The sequence below is a fragment of the Scyliorhinus torazame genome, chromosome 5, assembly GCF_047496885.1.
Source record: "Scyliorhinus torazame isolate Kashiwa2021f chromosome 5, sScyTor2.1, whole genome shotgun sequence".
NCBI lineage: Eukaryota > Metazoa > Chordata > Chondrichthyes > Carcharhiniformes > Scyliorhinidae > Scyliorhinus > Scyliorhinus torazame.
Genome location: NC_092711.1, coordinates 71,863,368 through 71,885,374, shown reverse-complemented (window position 1 = coordinate 71,885,374; position 22,007 = coordinate 71,863,368). Strand labels below are relative to the sequence as shown.

The following is a 22,007-nucleotide window of genomic DNA, read 5'->3' as shown; positions in this document are numbered from 1 at the left end:
TTTGATGGACAAGTTGTCTCCATTCTGAACAATGGGGAACAAGCTCCTCCCACTCATTGAATCATCGCCCCGACAAAGATGACAAACGCGCATGCGCCCTGAAGCACATCCAATAAAGATGGTGGCCCTTAACCAGAGCCGAACATGAACTGCAGCTCCGCTCGGTACAAACTGGGTCCCGTAAACTCTTTTCCGAGGCTAATGCCTCACACAAGGTGCTTGGGCAACGTTTCCGCTCATCCCCGCGATCTTTCGGATCTGAAGACACAGTTCTTCTCCTTCGACATTACCCACACTGCGCATGCTTCAATCACAGCGGGTCCCGCCTCTCATTCACTCCGATTGGTTGGAGGACCAGCCGCTCCCAGTCGGCCCTATAGTTCCGCTCCTCCTCTTCCTATTGGTCTGGAGCCGCCATCAATCACCCGGGCATTGTGACGGTGCAGATGCTGAGAACGGCCACAGGCTCAGGCTGACCCCCAGAGGATAAACAGCAAAGGATTTGTCATGATATTCAAACACACACATCATGATAGACACACCAACAGACAAATCAGAACACACAACACCACAACCAATGACAGAAAGATATAAAAGCACAGACACGACCCCCGGTGGTCAGTATTAGCTGCAGAGGAGGACCAGGACACATCTGCTACCAAACACACTCAGGGAGACAGCACGTGCAGAGTATCCAGAACAAACTGTATTATAAGAGTTAAAATAAAATAGAGTTGTACCACATACAACTGTGTTGGCTCATCTGTGCACCAGAGCACCCAACACCACATGGTACAGGAGTGGATCGATACCTGCCGGCATACCTCCGTGTACACAGACAACCAGCAGTGCCCAGGCAAAATGATAGAGCTCCCGGTTCCGCAGCCGCTCCAGTGCTACGGCGATCTCCGCGAAAACTGGCGGCGATTCCGGCAATGGTTCGAATTGTTCCTGGTGGCAGCTGAACTCCAAGGCCTGGATGATAGCGAAAAAATTGAATTTCTCCTCACCATCGCCGGTGCAAGGGCAAGAGAAATATTCACAAGGTTCAGGTTCTTCAGGAGGCAGCAAAGGTACGATTACCAGGCAGTCCTGGACAAATTCTCCAAATACTGTGAAGAAAACGCAATCCAATCGGCAAGTAAAGGTAAGAAAAGCTGCAGTACTCACCTCGTGGCTGGGATCCCGGAGCCCGAATTCCCAGAGGCCGAAATCCCGGGCCTGAGAGAGGGCTGGGTCGAGGTCGGCGGCCATCTTGCTAAAGGTATAACGCTAGCACAGTTGCGCGAGCAGTGCGCAGAACCGGAAGTTTCGTTTGCGCATGCGCGAGATGCTGCACGTGCGCAGTCAAGAATTCTATGATGAAAACGGCCATCGGTAAAGGAACAGCGATTTGAGCATGCGCAGTCGCTTCCTACGTGCTACATACCGAGCGTCAGGATGTCAGAGGCCCCAGACTGCACCAATTTAAAGGGGAAACGTCCCAAATCCAATTTAAAAGGGAAACGTCCCAAACCAAAAAAACAAAAATCTGTTAAAGCTGTAAAACAACGTTCCCTCACCTGGAAAGACAGCACAGTGCCGCAAATTGACCCAGGAGATGAATTTGACCTCCGAAGAACCCTCCGACAAGCAGTTACCTACGCACAAGCCGATGATTCCGACCTCGAATACTTCGATGACGATCTTTACAGTGTTTCCGGACCTCGCGAGCCCAATGATAGCTCCGTGGTCCTATACGACTATGACTCGGACGAACCTTTCGTGTTGCACATTGGCGGCCCCCACATTGAATCCGACGCAGATGCGGATTCATTTTTCGGATTTGAGGATCTTCAATCCAGCAGATATGACGTTCCAATTTATCAGTACCGGATGATGCTGCAGCCTGACATTAACAGACAGGGAGCGGTGCAAGCACACGGAGAGCGCCCTGCTGCCACACAGAGCGTGGCCCACGTCCCGCTCAACGTTCCCGACTCTATGAAAGAAGACATGCAAGACTCCAGAGCGCAGTCCTCGCATGAACCAGAAGTGACTCCAGTGTCACAAGCCTCCACAGCAAGCTCGTGGACAGACTCCACAATTGCAGAAATGCAAGACTCCAGAGCGCAGTCCTTGCATGGACAAGAAGTGACTCCAGTGTCACAAGCCTCCACAGAGAGCTCGTGGACAGCCTCCACGATAGAAGCAACGCAAGACTCCAGAGCGCAGTCCTTGCACGAACAAGAAGTGACTCCAGTGTCACAAGCCTCCACAGAGAGCTCGTGGACAGCCTCCACGATAGAAGCAACGCAAGACTCCAGAGCGCAGTCCTTGCACGAACAAGAAGTGACTCCAGTGTCACAAGCCTCCACAGAGAGCTCGTGGACAGCCTCCACGATAGAAGCAACGCAAGACTCCAATGTGCAGTCCTTGCAGGAACAAGACCATGAGGGTCTAGCAACCTCTCCTGACCAACCAGCGGCAGATGATGCAAGTCTGCCATGCTCACGTGACCAGCAAGAAGGCTATAACAGCCTACCATGCTCCACTACACAGCAGCATGACCATGAAGGTCTCTCATGCTACAATGAAGGGCACAGCGCTGATGACTGTTCAAGCCCAACTGAAGACAAGCCAAAGGAATCGCCTCGTCCAAGCCCGAAGAAAAAAGGTTTATGCGCTGACCTTCAGGATCATTATAGCTGAACAGAGATTAATAATGCTGCACGGCCACAGAAGGATGCTGAGGATTTGCTAAAGAAATTTATTGAATGTTTAACTTGCAAGGAGCAGACTGAGAATTGCCAGTGTTTTAGTACGGATCGAAAAAATGGACAAGACATTGATCCTCAGGTAATGGAAATAACACAACCTGAATCATATCTACAGCAGGGACAAATGTCTCCCTTCAACACAACGCCGCAAAATCCCAACTTCGGAGACCAGCAGTTAGTCAGTAATGACTCTTCAAACCTTGAGGGGAACATTAATTGCATTGAACCTATACACACTCCACTGATAAATGAGCAGAACATTGGAGCAAGAATCCTGAGGACACCGACATCGAGTAGCCAGATAACGAATTTAAAACCCACAGCAGTTTCAAGTGAACCAAGTGTGCTTTCCACGAATGGTGAAGATGCAGATAAGGTCGACCCGATTATCCATTGTACCACACTAACCCCAGTGATTAAGCAGTTATGTATGGGGAGTATAATGTGGGCAATTGAGAACAGTAAAAGAGAGACTGTGACCATGCCAGTCCCAGCAAAATCAGACCCAGAGACCATGAAGGCATGTACATTAGACAAAGATACATATGAGGTACCTGAGAAGAAAAGTGAAACGGAATGTTCTTTGGAAAATAGTACAATGTCGATAGAAACATTGGATCCTATATTCAAGACCATACATATGGGAGAATTTGGGGGTAATAAACAAGGTTCTGCAATGTCTGGGGGAAGATTTAAAATTCCAAAGAAGAAAAGCCCAAATGAAGGACAACGGCAAGACAATGACAGTCCACCGACATGGTGTGCACCACCAGATGAAAACTCTGACAATTTATCCAACCCTAGTGAACAGCAAGCTGCTAATGAGGATCTATCCACGGGATGTGAGACGAGTGACGACAGCATCCCACTTCCCATGCAAAAGGTGCAAGGTGACAGACCTCGCCTAGTGCGTACCGAGGCACTCGACGATCACGGTGGGACCACTGACGACTGCGGTGGCGGCGCACCGCTTCCACCCTCGATGGCTCGAGCCTCTCCACTGGTTGGTGCATTCCTGCATGTTCCGACTCCAGAAGTGCAGCTTCAGGGAATCTCGGCTGCCTCCAGTGAACCTGTTGGGACTCCGGACGGGGGGCATCGACGGAAGGCAGACCGGACTCCAGATGGGGAGCAGCCAAGCGCCGACTCTGATTTGCGCACGCCAGACCTTGCTCCGGACGGGCGGTGTCGCGGCCTCGGTGATGGCACGCTCAGGGTGATGGCGGATGCCACGGCGACAGGGAATGGATCGCGTGGCAGTCCCACTGGGTCGGCAGTGGCAACCAGCACCGGCGGTCCAAGATGGACACACCAATTCGCGCCATCGCCAGACGTTGATGCGAGCAACAATTCTCTCTTCAAGGCGACATGCTTCGACGTTTCTCTGCGGAGTCGCCCTTCCGGCACAGCAGGTGGCCGGAACCAGCGTGCACGGTCTCGGCCAACTTCCACATCTGGCACAGTCATCGCCTTGCATGATATTAGTGATGGTGCTACTTCGATGGCAACGACCCATCGGCTACAAGATGCCGTCCACCACAAACATAAAAAGAAAAAAGACTCCACCTTGTTCCTGGCATGCAGGGCGGATGGATTGGTGCGTAGGCGCAATCAGCGAGCTTTGCGCCGCCTTCCATGCTCGCAACTGAACCGTACGCACACGCCGGATCCGCCACTGGTTCCCAAGGATGACTTCGTGGAGATGCCACGGATCATGCCCCTTCCATCACCACCAGAACCAAACCACAGCCAAGGCACCACTAACAAAGATGTTGAATGTTATATTTGCACGAATGAAAAAAACAAGCACTGCACGAAGTACAACAAATGGTTAAGTAGAGACTTCGGCAACAGCATCACCTCCAACAGTCCAAGGTGAACCAGTGTGACCCCAAATCTCCACAGCTGAACCGGCTTGAGGACCAGCCCATTCTTGAGGCGGTCACCCATTAGACTGGACTTATAACGCTGTTCATACGTTCAAAAAGTCAAACACTTCTGTATTATAACCTGTTGTTGTTTATTGTTCCAGATATCGTCTGACCGGACCAATGTTCAAGTTTTTTTTTCTCTCGCATCCAAGTTTTGTTATGGTACAACCTTGTTAGTGTGACGCACCCGACATCGCCCCATGTAAATAGTTACGTCATATACACACGCTGTACACAACACACACACACACTCTTAGATGCACTCACGACACAATTATATTTATAACCACGTAGGCACATATCTTTGTAAAAAGGGGGGATGTCATGATATTCAAACACACACATCATGATAGACACACCAACAGACAAATCAGAACACACAACACCACAACCAATGACAGAAAGATATAAAAGCACAGACACGACCCCCGGTGGTCAGTATTAGCTGCAGAGGAGGACCAGGACACATCTGCTACCAAACACACTCAGGGAGACAGCACGTGCAGAGTATCCAGAACGAACTGTATTATAAGAGTTAAAATAAAATAGAGTTGTACCACATACAACTGTGTTGGCTCATCTGTGCACCAGAGCACCCAACACCACAGGATTCACTCACTTTGAAATGAACAAATACAGTGTCTGTTCCAGTAATGAGTCAGGCTGCAGTGTGAGTGAACACATCATTGGATCCAATGTAGAATCATAGATCCCAGAGAGTGCAGAAGGAGGCCATTCGGCCCCTCAAGTCTGCACCGACCCTCTGAAAGATCACCCTACGTATGCCAATCCCCCATCCTATCCCCGTAACCGCACCCAGGGACAATTTAGCGCAGCCAATCCACCTAACATCTTTGGACTGTGGGCGGAAACCAGAACACCTGGAGGAAATCTATGCAGACACAGGAAGAGTGTAAACTCCACACAGACAGTGACCCAAGGTCGGAATTGAACCCAGGTATCTGGCACTGTGAGAAAACAGTGCTAACCACTGTGCCACCCCATTACTCTGTCAATGTTACTATTAGTCAATAACCTGCCTGTTATTCCAATCCTGGTGTGTGTTTCTCTGTCACTGTTATTATTAAACATAATATCCGCACTGTGTCAAAATCGGAACACGTTTTGCTTCTCATTGCGACTTGAAAATTCAGTACTTCTGGCTTTGTTGAATGAATATTTGAGGCCGAGTGGAAATCAAATATAAGAGCCGTGTAATGTAGGAGATTCAGGTGATATTCAGTACAGTCACCAGAGTTCCTATTGGCCATCGGCGGCTCTCCGTTTTGAGCGGCGAGCTGCCTGGTGGCGAGTTGACCTGAGGATCACCACACCTCAGGCGAGGGGTTAAATTGAGAAGACAGGCCCTTCATGAATAACCTCAGCTGATGTGAGAATTGATCATGCCCTATTGACCTTGCTCCCCTTCAAGAACCAGCTGTCAAGCCAACTGAGCTAAACCGGATGCCAAAATGTTGAACTCAGAGCCAGCCAGAAGTCGAACCTGGAATCTCCTGATTCGTAGTCAGACGCGTTATCCATTGCGCCACTGGCCCATAGTGGTGAATTGCTTTTGATATTTTTCTTTGATGAAGACCAGTTACGAGATTGAGGTAATATTCAGCAACAGACTAAACCTGAAGCAGGTGATGTTTCTGCCGGTTTCAAACTGGGGACCTTTCACCTGTGAGGCGAATGTGATAACCACTACACTACAGACACAGCTGGCAATGTGGCAGCCAATGGACCAGTGAGACGTTCATCTGAACTGTCTTGTTGCAGCAGGGGCTGATTTAGCACAGTGGGCTAAATAGCTGGCTTGCAATACAGAACAATGCCAGCAGCGCAGGTTCAATTCCTGTACCGGCCTCCCTGAACAGGTGCTGGAATGTGGCGACTAGGGGCTTTTCACGGTAACTTCACTGAAGCCTACTTGTGACAATAAGTGATTATTATTCTCATGGTTCGGCTGAGAGGCCGTGTCATTTCTCACAAGAAGACGTCTGTTTCTTGAAAACCGATGCCTCAACTTACAAGACCAGAAGAAATAGAACTTATATTGAACTTCAGCATTTGTTCAGCAAATATCTAACAGAACAATGCTTTCTCTTCAATTAATAATGCATCATTCTGATCTTCCTACAGAAAAAAATCATCCAACTTTACTCAATATTTGTTTCATTATTCAATGTTTAACATCAGTATTTTTATTTATTATATGTCTTCATTTTGAATTGAATAACTCTGAAATATACACCATTGAATTGCAAACATAACTGAGCAACAAAGGAAACTTGTTAAGTGGGTAATACAAAGCCAATGGTGCTTTGTTGAGTTTGACCAGTCAGCTTTTAAACAAAGTCAAATATCGTCACATGGAAGTGAATTGAGAATTATGCGTTGCTTATATTTGACCCATCTGTGGTTTGGTGTGAAACATTCTGCAGCCTAAATACTGTCCATGTATAAGAAAGGAGGGGTGACAGCAAATCCTCACTCAGCCTGGATTTCCTCATCTCCCTGAGTGGCTGTTCCTGTTTCTCCATCAAGAAGACTTTTTTTCAACAAGCTGGTTCAGTTACTTCTCTGGATTGCCTCTAATTCAGTTATTGATTTGTTTGTGTCTGTCTATATGAGCACACATTACCATTAGATATATTTGAATGGTGATTAACAAGTTAATCTGTGTCTACAGAGCCATTAAATTCTTTTGTGAACTGAGCAAACTGCCAAGATCCGCACTTCGTTTTTTCATGTATGGAACGATCTGTCTGGACGTACACAGAGCAAGACTTTTCATTGTACCTCAGCACACGTGACAATAAATCAATTCCAATCGAAGAGACAGTTTCTTACTCATCTTCAGATTGAACAATGAGCCGCCTTAAAATTATTCATTCATGGGAGGTGGGCGTCACTGGCTGGGCCAGCATTTACTGCTCATTCCAATTGCCCTTGAACTGCGTGTCTTGTGAGGCTATTTCAGAGGGCACTTACAAATCAACCACAACATTGCTGTGGATCTGGAGTCACGTGTAGGTCAGGCCATGGAAGGAGAGCAGATTTCCTGAAGGACATTCGTGAACCAGACAGGTTTTTAGAACAATCCACAATGTCATCATTAGACTTTTAATTTGAGACTTTTATTCAATTTCAATATCTGTCGTAGCCAGATTCAATCCCAGATCATTAAACTGGGTCTCTGGATTACTGGCCCAGTAACAATACCATTATGCCACTGCATCGCCCATATAGTCTTGGCAGAAGGTGATGTCTTGTAACTTCTCAAAATTATAAAGTAAAGTAATTAATTTGTTTAAACAAATTCTGATAGCTCTGCAGTTTCTGGAAACATTTTGGTTGAAAGTGTTATTTTTAAAATAAAGATCTAGTCTTTACAATATAATCACCTAATACACTAATGATAATCAATGTTCACTACTGAATAATCATTAATTTATTTATTTTTTTGCTGTGAAATCAATACATAGTTAATATAGAAAAGGTACGGAAGGTGAAATGGCTGCAGGAAGCTACATGTTGGAGGTATAAAAGGGCTTCCTTGACCTTGTTACTAATGACAGTGAATACACTATGAAAATAACAATTTTAAAACTAAATGTGATTACACATGCGTACTTACAGCTTCCTACATTACAACAGTGAATATGTTTCAAGAGTACTCCATTGGCTTTAAAACATTTTAGGAGGTCCAGTGGTAATGAGAGGTTTTATAGAAATGTTAATTTGTTCTAATTGTCCATAAACTAGAATATATTACACTCGGTAACCTCTCCAGAATCATTAATAAAGATTGAGTCTTAATTTTGTGCCAGAACCACGTCATTGACACCATTTTGAATACTCTGTGAAACTCCAGACACACCATATGCACAATTATTTGTTGTAAAACACAGCGAGTTGTTGTGATTTGGAATGCACTGTCTCAATGGTGCTGGAACCTCATTGGACTGTAACTTCCAAAGGGGAATTTGATGCATTCTCAAAACAACATAGTCGAACTATGGGATTAAATGGGTCGCTGTACAGAGAGCTGGCATGGGAAAATGGGCCAAATAGACTCCTCTATACTCTAGGAGCCTTGTGTACATGTAAAACGAGGAGTAACAACCTGCAACTTGCTGCCTTTGAGCGTAGGAGATGCAGAGATGACAGAAGAATTTCAATAGGAAATTGGACAGACAAGGAAATAAACCTGCACAGATTTGGGGATAGAACGGGGCAATGGGCAGACTGGCTTACTCCACTGGGAGCCGACACGGTCCCAAAGGGCTGAATGGCCCCATTCCCCACCCTCCAGATGCTGTGATCTCAGGGGAGAAATTCAGCTGCTCCAGTCACTCCAACTAACTGGAGTCCCTCATCTCTGGTGCCATTCTAGCACAATGGATAGCACTGTTGCTTCACAGCACCAGGGTCCCACATTCGATTCCCAGTTTGGGTCACTGTCTCTGCGGATTCTGCACGTTTTCTCCGTGTCTGCGTGGGTTTCCTCCGGGTGCTCCAGTTTCCTTCCGCAAGTCTCGAAAGATGTGCTTGTTAGGTGAATTGGACATTCTGAATTCTCCCTCGGTGTACCCGAAAAGGCACCAGATTGTGGCGACTAGGGGATTTTCACAGGGACTTCATTGTAGTGTTAATATAAGCCTACTTGTGACAATAATAAAGATCATTATTATTGTAAATTTTCTCTCCACCCTCTCTAAGAACTTCACATCTCTCCTAAAGTGTGGGGCCCATATATAGGCTTCCATTCTAGAGGGATAGAATTGAAAAGCACGGTGGAAATGTCCAACTTGTTTAGAACCAGGGTTAGACTACACTGGGACCACTGTCAACATTGGTGATCTCCATTTCGAAAAAGTAAATAGAGGCACTGGATAAAGTGCAACAAAGATTCATAATATACAGAACTGAGAGCATTTAACACTCAGGAAAGGCTGGGGCTGCTTTTTCCTGGCAAAGAGAAGACTGATGGGTGACCTGATGGAAATCTTTAAGATTATGAAGGGATTCAATAATCCAACAGGAATTTCAGTAGAAACCTCATTACCCAGCGAGTGGTGAGAATGTGGAACTCACTCCACAGCGAGTGGGTGAGGTGAACAGCATGAATCCATTGAACGTAATGCTAGATACATACATGAGGGAGGAAAAATAGGAGATGCTGATGGGGGAGATGTAGAGGGGTGGGTGGAGGATCGTGTGGAGCATAAATACTGACATAGACCATGGCTAACCTCAGCCGGTATGGGAATTTAACCTGTGCTGTTGGTGTCACTCAGCAGAACCAGCCATCCAGCCAACTGAACTAACCGATCCCTGTGTAAATCAGTAATAATTCCTTAAATATCAGTGATTGCCTGTCTCCGACGACACTATTTAACGTAGTTTCCCAGTGCACCTCAGACAACTTGCCCCTCATACCCTGATAGTTGTCTTCTGTGAGGAAACACCATGATAAATTAAACAAAGAACCATCTAATCACCATAGCCCATCTTCATGACAATGTGGCATGATTTTGAGGTTTCCAAACAGAAATGGTAATGAAACATTTTCTAACCTCCGAACACCCTTTTACTCTTTGATCCTTGTGAAATGTGAAACCAGAGATTCGCAAGAAGGCTCAGAGAGAATCAGACCACTGGAGACGAAGTTGTGAGACCGACCAGTCCAGCACAAAGAAATCCTCTGACCATCCCCATTGACCAACAGAATTAACAAAATGCAGTCCTGGATGTAATTGAGAACAGAAACAATAACAGCAGAATCCAATCCCTATAATCAGTTGTGAATTTGTCTCAGAAAGTGCCATGAATTACTAGATCTCTTCGCACATTGAGGGCAGGTGAACGGCCTCTCCCCAGTATGAACTCCCTGGTGTGACTGCAGATGGCATAACTAAGTCTGTTGCGCAACTAGACGTGAACGGGTGTGATATAATCGGGATTATGGAGACATGGCTGCAGGGTGACCAGGGATGGGAATTGAATATATTCCGTATTTAGGAAGGACAGACAAAAAGGAAAAGGCAGTGGAGTGGCAGTGCTGGTTAAAGAGGAAATTAATGCAATAGTGAGGAAGGATATTAGCTCCGACAATGTGGAATCTGTATGGGTAGAGCGGAGAAACACCAAGGGGCAAAATAATTAGTGGGCATCGTATATAGATCCCAAACTGCAGTGGTGATGTTGGGAATGGCATAAAACAGGAAATTAGGCTGATTGTAAATGTTTCTATAAGTATGTGAAAAGAAAAAGATTGGTGAACACAAATGTAGGTTCCTTAAAGTCAGAAACAGGGGAATGTATAATAGGGGACAAAGAAATGGCTGAGCAAATAAATACATACTTTGGTTCTGTCTTCACAAATGAGGGCACAAATCAGACACCAGAAGTGTTGGGGAACACAGGATTTAGTGAGAGGGAGGAACTGAAGGAGATCAATATTAGTAGAGAAATGGTGTTGGGGAAATTGATGGGATTGAAGGCTGATAAATCCCCAGAGCCTGATAATTGCATCACTAAATACTTAAAGAAATGGCTCTAGAAATAGTGGATGCATTGGTGGTCATTTTCCAGGATTCTATAGACTCTGGAACAGTTCCTGCAGATTGGAGTGTGGTTTATGTAATTCCACTATTTAAAAAGCGAGACAGAGAGAAAACAGGGAATTATAGACCAGTAAGCCTGACATCGGCAAGAGGAAAAATCTAGAATCCATTCCCAAAGATTTTATAGCAAAGCACTTATAATAATAATCTTTACTGCCATAAGTAGGCTTACATTAACACTGCAATGAAGTTCCTGTGAAAAGCCCTGAATCGTCACACTCCGGCGCCTGTTCGAGTACACAGCGGGAGAATTCAGAATGTCCAGATTATCTAACAGCACGTCTTTTGGGACTTGTGGGAGGAAACCGGAGGGGCCAGAGGAACCCACAAAGACACGGGGAACATGTAGACTCTGCACAGACAGTGACCCAAGCCAGGAATTGAACCCGGGTCTCTGCCGCTGTAAAGCAACAGTGCTACCGTGCAGCCCTAGAAAACTTAGAAAACAGTGGCAGGATTGGACAGACTCAGGATTGGACAGAAACCATGCTTGACAAATCTACTGGAATTCTTTGAGGGTATAACTGGTAGAGTTGACGAGGGAGAGCCAGTGCATGTGGCATATTTGGACTTTCAGATGGCTTTTGACCAAAGTCCCGCATAAGAGATTAGTGTGTAAAATAAAAGCACATCGGATTAGGGGTAGTGTATTGAGATGGATAAAAAACTGGTTGGCAGGCAGGAAACAAAGAGTAGGAATTAATGATCTTTTTCAAATTGGCAGGCAGTGATTAGTGGGGTACCGCAGGGATCGGTGCTCGGACCCCAGATATTCACAAGATATATTAATGATTTTTTAAAAAAATGAAAGTACCCAATTCTTTTTTACTAATTAAGGGGCAATTTAGTGTGGCCAATTCATCGACCCTGCACATCTTTGGGTTATGGGGGTGAGACCCACGGAGACACAGGAAGAACTTGTCTCCACACAGACAGTGATCCGGGGTAGGATTGAACACTGATCCTCAGTGCCATGAGGCAGCAGTGCTAACCACTGTGCTACCCTATATATTAACTATTTAGATAAGGTAACAAAATGAGAAGGCAGATTATTATCTGAACGACCATAGATTGGGAGAGGGGGAATGTGCAACGAGACCTGGGTATCCTCGTACACCAGCCACTGAAGGTAAGCATGCAGCTACAGCAGGCGGTAAAGAAGGCAAATGGTATGCTAGCCTTCACTGCGAGCGGATTCGAGTACAGGAGCAGGAATATCTTGCTATAATTATACAGGGCCTTGGCGAGGCCGTGCCTCGAATATTGTGTGCAGTTTTGGTCTCCTTATCTGAGGAAGGATGTTCTTGCTCCAGAGGGAGTGCAGCAACGATTTACCAGACTGATTCCTGGGATGGTGGGACTGACGTATGAGAGAGTGAATCAGTTAGGATTGTATTCGCTGGAGTTCAGAAGAATGGGGGATCTCATAGAAACCTATAATATTCCAACAGGACTTGACAGGGTAGATGCAGGAAAGATTTTCCTGATGGTGGGAGTGTACAGAACGAGAGGTCGCAGTCTAAGGATACGGGATATACCATTTAGGACAGAGATGAAGAGAGATTTCTTCAACCAGAGAGTGGTGAGCCTGTGGAATTTGTTACCACAGAAATAGTTGAGGCCAATACATTGAATGTTTTCAAGAAGCAGTTAGATATAGCACTTAGGGCGAAGGGGATCAAAGGATATGGAGGGGAAAGCGGGATTAGGCTATTGAGTTGGATGATAAGCCATGATCATAACGAATGGCAGAGCAGGCGCGAAGGGCAAAATGGTCTCTTCCTGTTCCTATTTTCTATGTTTCTATGTAATCCTTTCCCACACTAAGAGCAGGTGAACGGCCTCTCCCCAGTGTGAACTCGCTGGTGTGTCTGCAGACTGGATAACTGAGTGAATCCCTTCCCACACGGAGAGCAGGTGAATGGCTTCTCCCCAGTGTGAACTCGGTGGTGTCTCCGCAGGTTGGATGAATGAATGAATCCCTTCCCACACTGAGAGCAAGTGAATGGCCTCTCCCCAGTGTGAACTCGCTGATGTCTCTGCAGACTGGATAACCAAGTGAATCCCTTCCCACACTGAGAGCAGGTGAATGGTCGCCCCCAGTGTGAATTCGCTGATGTCTCAGCAGGTTGGATGAATGAATGAATCCCTTCCCACACCGAGAGCAGGTGAATGGCCTCTCCCCAGTGTGAACTCGCTGGTGTGTCTGCAGACTGGATAACTGAGTGAATCCCTTGCCGCACTGAGAGCAGGTGAACGGTCTCTCCCCAGTGTGAACTCGCTGATGTCTCAGCAGGGTGGATGAATCAATGAATCCCTTCCCACACTGAGAGCAGGTGAATGGCCTCTCCCCTGTGTGAACTCGCTGGTGTCTCAGCAGGGTGGATAAATCAATGAATCCCTTCCCACACTGAGAGCAAGTGAATGGCCTCACCACAGTGTGAACTCGCTGGTGTCTCTGCAGGGTGGATAACTGCGCGAATCCCTTCCCACACTTAAGAGCAGGTGAACGGTCTCTCCCCAATGTGAATTTGCTGATGTTTACACAGGTTGAATGAATCAATGAATCCCTTCCCACACTGAGCGCAGGTGAACGGTCTCTCCCCAGTGTGAACTCGCTGATGTCTCCGCAGGGTGGATGAATCAATGAATCCCTTCCCGCACCGAGAGCAGGTGAATGGCCTCTCCCCAGTGTGAACCCGCTGGTGTGTCTGCAGGCTGGATAACTGAGTGAATCCCTTGCCACACTGAGAGCAGGTGAACGGTCTTTCCCCAGTGTGAACTCGCTGATGTCTCAGCAAGGTGGATGAATCAATGAATCCCTTCCCACACTGAGAGCAGGTGAATGGCTTCTCCCCAGTGTGAACTCGCTGGTGTCTCAGCAGGGTGGATGAATCAATGAATCCTTTCCCACACTGAGAGCAGGTGAACAACCTCTCCCCAGTGTGACTGCGTCGATGAGTCTCCAGCTCTGATGGGACTCTGTATCCCTTCCCAGAGTCCCCGCATATCAACGGTTTCTCCATGTTTTGGGTCTCCTTGTGTCTCTCCAGGTTGGACAATCAGTGGAAGCCTTGTCTACACACAGAACGTGTGCACTTTCTCTCCTCACTGTGAATGGTGTGATGTTGTTTTCAGGCTGTGTAACTGGTTTAAGCTCTTTCAACAGTCAGTTCACTGGAACACTCTCACTCGGGTGTCTGTTGTGTGGGTCTCGGTGCTTTTCCAGTCACACTCACGTTTAAAATCTTTTGAAGCCAACAGATCGGACAAACATTTCTCCTTCTCGCTGATGATATTCAGAGCCCAATGATATTCAGATCAGAAGGAATCGAGTGAGTTTGCAACATCGAGATGTGATGTTTGAGATTTCTGTCTGCAATTCCTCCTCTTCCAATATCCTTTAAAAACAATTTACAGAAGTCATCAGTTAGTACAGGATAGAAATTCAGAACAGACATTTCTAGTTCCTCTCTCATTCTCCAAAAGCTGTAAATCTCCATCCCACACAATCTCCCTCCATTCTCACTCTGCTGTATCTAATATTCACCCTCCCAACTCTCCTGGAGGTGCTGATTCATGTTGATTGACAGATCCAAGCTCAGCTCACTGCTTCCTGACCAGGCGGCAGAGTATAATAGCAGCAAGAGTAGGCCATTCGGCCACCGAGTCTGCTCAACATTTCAATGCGATCCTTGGCCGTTCTACTTCTGCACCATTTTTCCACAAGTTCCCCATATCCCTCGAAATCTTCAGTATCTAGAAACCTGTCAACATTTGTCTTGAACATACCTGATGACTGAGGCTGCACATTCCTCTGGGGTAGAGAATTTCAAAGCTTCACCAGATCCTCGAGTGAAGAAATCCCCCCTCATCTCACTTTTCTCTCTATTTTCCTACCTGTTCCCCATAACCCTCAACTCCTTTGGCAATAGAATATCTGTCAACCTGGTGCTTCAATATATTCAATGACCCCCAGATACAACTGGTCCCTGTGGAAGAGAAATCCAAAGACTAACAACGCTCTGAGGGCATGAGGTCCTGCAGCAGGAGTTCAGGGAGCTAGGCAGAAAGTTAAAAGACAGGACCTCTAGGGTTGTAATCTCGGGATTACTCCCTGTGCCACGTGCCAGTGAGGCTAGAAATAGGAAGATAGAGCAGCTAAACACGTGGCTAAACAGCTGGTGTAGGAGGGAGGGTTTCCGTTATCTGGACCACTGGGAGCTCTTCCGGGGCAGGTGTGACCTATATAAGGACGAGTTGCATTTAAACCGGAGAGGCATAAATATCCTGGCCGCGAGGTTTGCTAGTGTCACACGGGAGGGTTTAAACTAGTATGGCAGGGGGGTGGGCACGGGAGCAATAGGTCAGAAGGTGAGAGCACTGAGGGAGAACTAGGGAATAGGGACAGTGGGGCTCTGAGGCAGAGCAGACAGGGAGAAGTTACTGAACACAGCGGGTCTGGTGGCCTGAAGTGCATATGTTTTAATGCAAGAAGTATTACGGGTAAGGCAGATGAACTTAGAGCTTGGATTAGTACTTGGAACTATGATGTTGTTGCCATTACAGAGAACTGGTTGAGGGAAGGGCAGGATTGGCAGCTAAACGTTCCAGGATTTAGATGTTTCAGGCGGGATAGAGGGGATGTAAAAGGGGAGGCGGAGTTGCGCTACTGGTTAGGGAGAATATCACAGCTGTACTGCGGGAGGAGACCTCAGGGGGCAGTGAGGCTATATGGGTAGAGATCAGGAATAAGAAGGGTGCAGTCACAATGTTGGGGGTTTACTACAGGCCTCCCAACAGCCAGCGGGAGATAGAGGAGCAGATAGGTAGACAGATTTTGGAAAAGAGTAAAAACAACAGGGTTGTGGTCATGGGAGACTTCAACTTCCCCAATATTGACTGGGACTCACTTAGTGCCAGGGGCTTAGACGGGGCGGAGTTTGTAAGGAGCATCCAGGAGGGCTTCTTAAAACAATATGTAGACAGTCCAACTAGGGAAGGGGTGGTACTGGACCTGGTATTGGGGAATGAGCCCGGCCAGGTGGTAGATGTTTCAGTAGGGGAGCATTTCGGGAACAGTGACCACAATTCAGTAAGTTTTAAAGTACTGGTGGACAAGGATAAGAGTGGTCCTAGGATGAATGTGCTAAATTGGGGGAAGGCTAATTATAACAATATTAGGCGGGAACTGAAGAACATAGATTGGGGGCAGATGTTTGAGGGCAAATCAACATCTGACATGTGGGAGGCTTTCAAGTGTCAGTTGAAAGCAATTCAGGACCGGCATGTTCCTGTGAGGAAGAAGGATAAATACGGCAATTTTCGGGAACCTTGGATAACGAGAGCTATTGTAGGCCTCGTCAAAAAGAAAAAGGAGGCATTTGTCAGGGCTAAAAGGCTGGGAACAGACGAAGCCTGCGTGGAATATAAGGAAAGTAGGAAGGAACTTAAGCAAGGAGCCAGGAGGGCTAGAAGGGGACACGAAAAGTCATTGGCAAATAGGGTTAAGGAAAATCCCAAGGCTTTTTACACGTACATAAAAAGCAAGAGGGTAGCCAGGGAAAGGGTTGGCCCACTTAAGGATAGGCAAGGGAATCTATGTGTGGAGCCAGAGGAAATGGGCGAGGTACTAAATGAATACTTTGCATCAGTATTCACCAAAGAGAAGAAATTGGTAGATGTTGAGTCTGGAGAAGGGTGTGTAGATAGCCTGGGTCACATTGAGATCCAAAAAGACAAGGTGTTGGGTGTCTTAAAAAATATTAAGGTAGATAAGTCCCCAGGGCCTGATGGGATCTACCCCAGAATACTGAAGGAGGCTGGAGAGGAAATTGCTGAGGCCTTGACAGAAATCTTTGGATCCTCACTGTCTTCAGGGGATGTCCCGGAGGACTGGAGAATAGCCAATGTTGTTCCTCTGTTTAAGAAGGGTAGCAAGGATAATCCAGGGAACTACAGGCTGGTGAGCCTTACTTCAGTGGTCGGGAAATTACTGGAGAGAATTCTTCGAGACTGAATCTACTCCCATTTGGAAGCAAATGGACGTATTAGTGAGAGGCAGCATGGTTTTGAGATGGGGAGGTCGTGTCTCACTAACTTGAAAGAGTTTTTCGAGGAGGTCACTAAGATGATTGATGCAGGTAGGGCAGTGGATGTTGTCTATATGGACTTCAGTAAGGCCTTTGACAAGGTCCCTCATGGTAGACTAGTACAAAAGGTGAAGTCACACTGGATCAGGGGTGAGCTGGCAAGGTGGATACAGTACTGGCTAGGTCATAGAAGGCAGAGAGTAGCAATGGAAGGATGCTTTTCTAATTGGAGGGCTGTGACCAGTGGTGTTCCACAGGGATCAGTGCTGGGACCTTTGCTGTTTGTAGTATATATAAATGATTTGGAGGAAAATGTAACTGGTCTGATTAGTAAGTTTGCAGACGACACAAAGGTTGGTGGAATTGGGATAGCGATGAGGACTGTCAGAGGATACAGCAGGATTTAGATTGTTTGGAAACTTGGGCGGAGAGATGGCAGATGGAGTTTAATCTGGACAAATGTGAGGTCATTTTGGAAGGTCTAATGCAGGTAGGGAATATACAGTGAATGGTAGAACCCTCAAGAGTATTGAAAGTCAAAGAGATCTAGGAGTACAGGTCCACAGGTCACTGAAAGGGGCAACACAGGTGGAGAAGGTAGTCAAGAAGGCCTACGGCATGCTTGCCTTCATTGGTCGGGGCATTGAGTATAAGAATTGGCAAGTCATGTTGCAGCTGTATAGAACCTTAGTTAGGCCACACTTGGAGTATAGTGTTCAATACTGGTCGCCACACTACCAGAAGGATGTGGAGGCTTTAGAGAGGGTGCAGAAGAGATTTACCAGAATGTTGCCTGGTAGGGAGGGCATTAGCTATGAGGAGCGGTTGAATAAACTCGGTTTGTTCTCACTGGAACGAAGGAGGTTGAGGGGCGACCTGATAGAGGTCTACAAAATTATGAGGGGCATAGACAGAGTGGATAGTCAGAGGCTTTTCCCCGGGGTAGAGGGGTCAATTACTAGGGGGCATAGGTTTAAGGTGAGAGGGGCAAGGTTTAGAGTAGATGTACGAGGCAAGTTTTTTACGCAGAGGGTAGTGGGTGCCTGGAACTCGCTACCGGAGGAGGCGGTGGAAGCAGGGACGATAGTGACATTTTTTTTTTTAATTTATTTTTTTTAATTAAATATTTTATTGAAAGTTTTTGGCCAACCAACACAGTACATTGTGCATCCTTTACACAATATTATAACAACACAAATAACAATGACCTATTTTATAAACAAAACATGAATAAATAATAAATAACAAAAATGAAAACTAGCCCTAATTGGCAACTGCCTTGTCACAAGTAACACTCTCCAAAAATATAATTTAACAGTCCAATATATAATTATCTGTAGCAACGACCTATACATACTATACAGTATATATTAACAACCCTGAGAGTCCTTCTGGTTCCTCCTCCCCCCCCCCCCCCCTCCCCCCCCCCCCCCCCCGATCCTGGGCTGCTGCTGCTGCCTTCTTTTTCCCATTCCGTCTATCTTTCTGCGAGGTATTCGACGAACGGTTGCCACCGCCTGGTGAACCCTTGAGCCGACCCCCTTAGGACGAACTTAATCCGCTCTAGCTTTATAAACCCCGCCATGTCATTTATCCAGGTCTCCACCCCCGGGGGCTTGGCTTCTTTCCACATTAGCAATATCCTGCGCCGGGCTACTAGGGACGCAAAGGCCAAAACATCGGCCTCTCTCGCCTCCTGCACTCCCGGCTCTTGTGCAACCCCAAATATAGCCAACCCCCAGCTTGGTTCGACCCGGACTCCTACTACTTTTGAAAGCACCTTTGTCACCCCCATCCAAAACCCCTGTAGTGCCGGGCATGACCAAAACATATGGGTATGATTCGCTGGGCTTCTCGAGCACCTCGCACACCTATCCTCCACCCCAAAAAATTTACTGAGCCGTGCTCCAGTCATATGTGCCCTGTGTAATACCTTAAACTGAATCAGGCTTAGCCTGGCACACAAGGACGATGAGTTTACCCTGCTTAGGGCATCTGCCCACAGCCCCTCCTCGATCTCCTCCCCCAGCTCTTCTTCCCATTTCCCTTTTAGTTCATCTACCATAGTCTCCCCTTCGTCCCTCATTTCCCTATATATATCTGACACCTTACCATCCCCCACCCATGTCTTTGAGATCACTCTGTCCTGCACCTCTTGTGTCGGGAGCTGCGGGAATTCCCTCACCTGTTGCCTCGCAAAAGCCCTCAGTTGCATATACCTGAATGCATTCCCTTGGGGCAACCCATATTTCTCGGTCAGCGCTCCCAGACTCGCGAACTTCCCATCCACAAACAGATCTTTCAGTTGCGTTATTCCTGCTCTTTGCCACATTCCATATCCCCCATCCATTCCCCCCGGGGCAAACCTATGGTTGTTTCTTATCGGGGACCCCGCCCAAGGCTCCAGTCTTTCCCCTATGCCGTCTCCACTGTCCCCAAATCTTCAGTGTAGCCACCACCACCGGGCTTGTGGTGTAGTTCCTCGGTGAGAACGGCAATGGGGCTGTCACCATAGCCTGTAGGCTAGTCCCCCTACAGGACGCCCTCTCTAATCTCTTCCACGCCGCTCCCTCCTCCTCTCCCATCCACTTACTCACCATTGAAATATTAGCGGCCCAATAATACTCACTTAGGCTCGGTAGTGCCAGCCCCCCCTATCCCTGCTACGCTGTAAGAATCCCTTCCTCACTCTCGGGGTCTTCCCGGCCCACACAAAACCCATGATGCTCTTTTCAATCCTTTTAAAAAAAGCCTTCGTGATCACCACCGGGAGGCACTGAAACACAAAGAGGAATCTCGGGAGGACCACCATCTTAACCGCCTGCACCCTCCCTGCCATTGACAGGGATACCATATCCCATCTCTTGAAATCCTCCTCCATCTGTTCCACCAACCGCGTTAAATTTAACCTATGCAATGTGCCCCAATTCTTAGCTATCTGGATCCCCAGGTAACAAAAGTCCCTTGTTACCTTCCTCAACGGTAGGTCCTCTATTTCTCTACTCTGCTCCCCTGGATGCACCACAAACAACTCACTTTTCCCCATGTTCAATTTATACCCTGAAAAATCCCCAAACTCCCCAAGTATCCGCATTATTTCTGGCATCCCCTCCGCCGGGTCCGCCATGTATAGTAGCAAATCGTCCGCATACAAAGATACCCGGTGCTCTTCTCCTCCCCTAAGTACTCCCCTCCACTTCTTGGAACCCCTCAACGCTATCGCCAGGGGCTCAATCGCCAGTGCAAACAATAATGGGGACAGAGGGCATCCCTGCCTTGTCCCTCTATGGAGCCGTAAATATGCAGATCCCCGTCCATTCGTGACCACGCTCGCCACTGGGGCCCTATACAACAGCTGCACCCATCTAACATAGCCCTCTCCAAAACCAAATCTCCTCAACACCTCCCACAAATAATCCCACTCCACCAAATGCTTTCTCGGCATCCATCGCCACTACTATCTCCGTTTCTCCCTCTGGTGGGGCCATCATCATTACCCCTAACAACCTCCGTATATTCGTGTTCAGCTGTCTCCCCTTCACAAACCCAGTTTGGTCCTCGTGGACCACCCCCAGGACACATTCCTCTATTCTCATTGCCATTACCTTGGCCAGGACCTTGGCATCTACATTTAGGAGGGAAATAGGTCTATAGGACCCGCATTGTAGTGGGTCCTTTTCCTTCTTTAAGAGAAGCGATATCGTTGCTTCAGACATAGTCGGGGGCAGTTGTCCCCTTTCCTTTGCCTCATTAAAGGTCCTCGCCAGTACCGGGGCGAGCAAGTCTACATATTTTCTATAGAATTCGACTGGGAATCCATCCGGTCCCGGGGCCTTTCCCGCCTGCATGCTCCTAATTCCTTTCACCACTTCTTCTACCTCGATCTGTGCTCCCAGTCCCACCCTTTCCTGCTCTTCCACCTTGGGAAATTCCAGCCGATCCAAGAAGCCCATCATTCTCTCCCTCCCATCCGGGGGTTGAGCTTCATATAATTTTTTATAAAATGTCTTGAACACTCCATTCCCTCTCTCCGCTCCCCGCTCCATCTCTCCTTCCTCATCCCTCACTCCCCCTATTTCCCTCGCTGCTCCCCTTTTCCTCAATTGGTGTGCCAGCAACCTGCTCGCCTTCTCCCCATATTCGTACTGTACACCCTGTGCCTTCCTCCATTGTGCCTCTGCAGTGCCTGTAGTCAGCAAGTCAAATTCTACATGTAGCCTTTGCCTTTCCCTGTACAGTCCCTCCTCCGGTGCTTCCGCATATTGTCTGTCCACCCTCAAAAGTTCTTGCAGCAACCGCTCCCGTTCCTTACTCTCCTGCTTCCCTTTATGTGCCCTTATTGATATCAGCTCCCCTCTAACCACCGCCTTCAACGCCTCCCAGACCACTCCCACCTGGACCTCCCCATTATCATTGAGTTCCAAGTACTTTTCAATGCACCCCCTCACCCTTAGACACCCCCCCTCATCTGCCATTAGTCCCATGTCCATTCTCCAGGGTGGGCGCCCTCCTGTTTCCTCCCCTATCTCCAAGTCCACCCAGTGTGGAGCGTGATCCGAAATGGCTATAGCCGTATACTCCGTTCCCCTC

General features: G+C 47.3%; 1 protein-coding gene, 1 long non-coding RNA gene and 1 other non-coding gene across 3 annotated transcripts in view; all 3 read right to left on the bottom strand.

Moving 5' to 3' along the window:
• LOC140418404 (uncharacterized) overlaps positions 1-22,007 on the bottom strand; it is a 128,285-nt gene that overhangs the window by 93,873 nt on the left and 12,405 nt on the right. The window lies entirely within an intron of this gene.
• trnar-acg (transfer RNA arginine (anticodon ACG)) lies at positions 6,174-6,246 on the bottom strand. The gene has a single exon. It is a non-coding gene; the product is annotated as a tRNA-Arg (tRNA).
• On the bottom strand, positions 8,125-14,119 carry LOC140418396 (uncharacterized; the record flags this gene model as incomplete). Its single annotated transcript, XM_072501876.1, has 1 exon — positions 8,125-14,119. A coding segment is annotated over one exon (999 nt), but the record flags the coding sequence as incomplete, so codon positions are not given.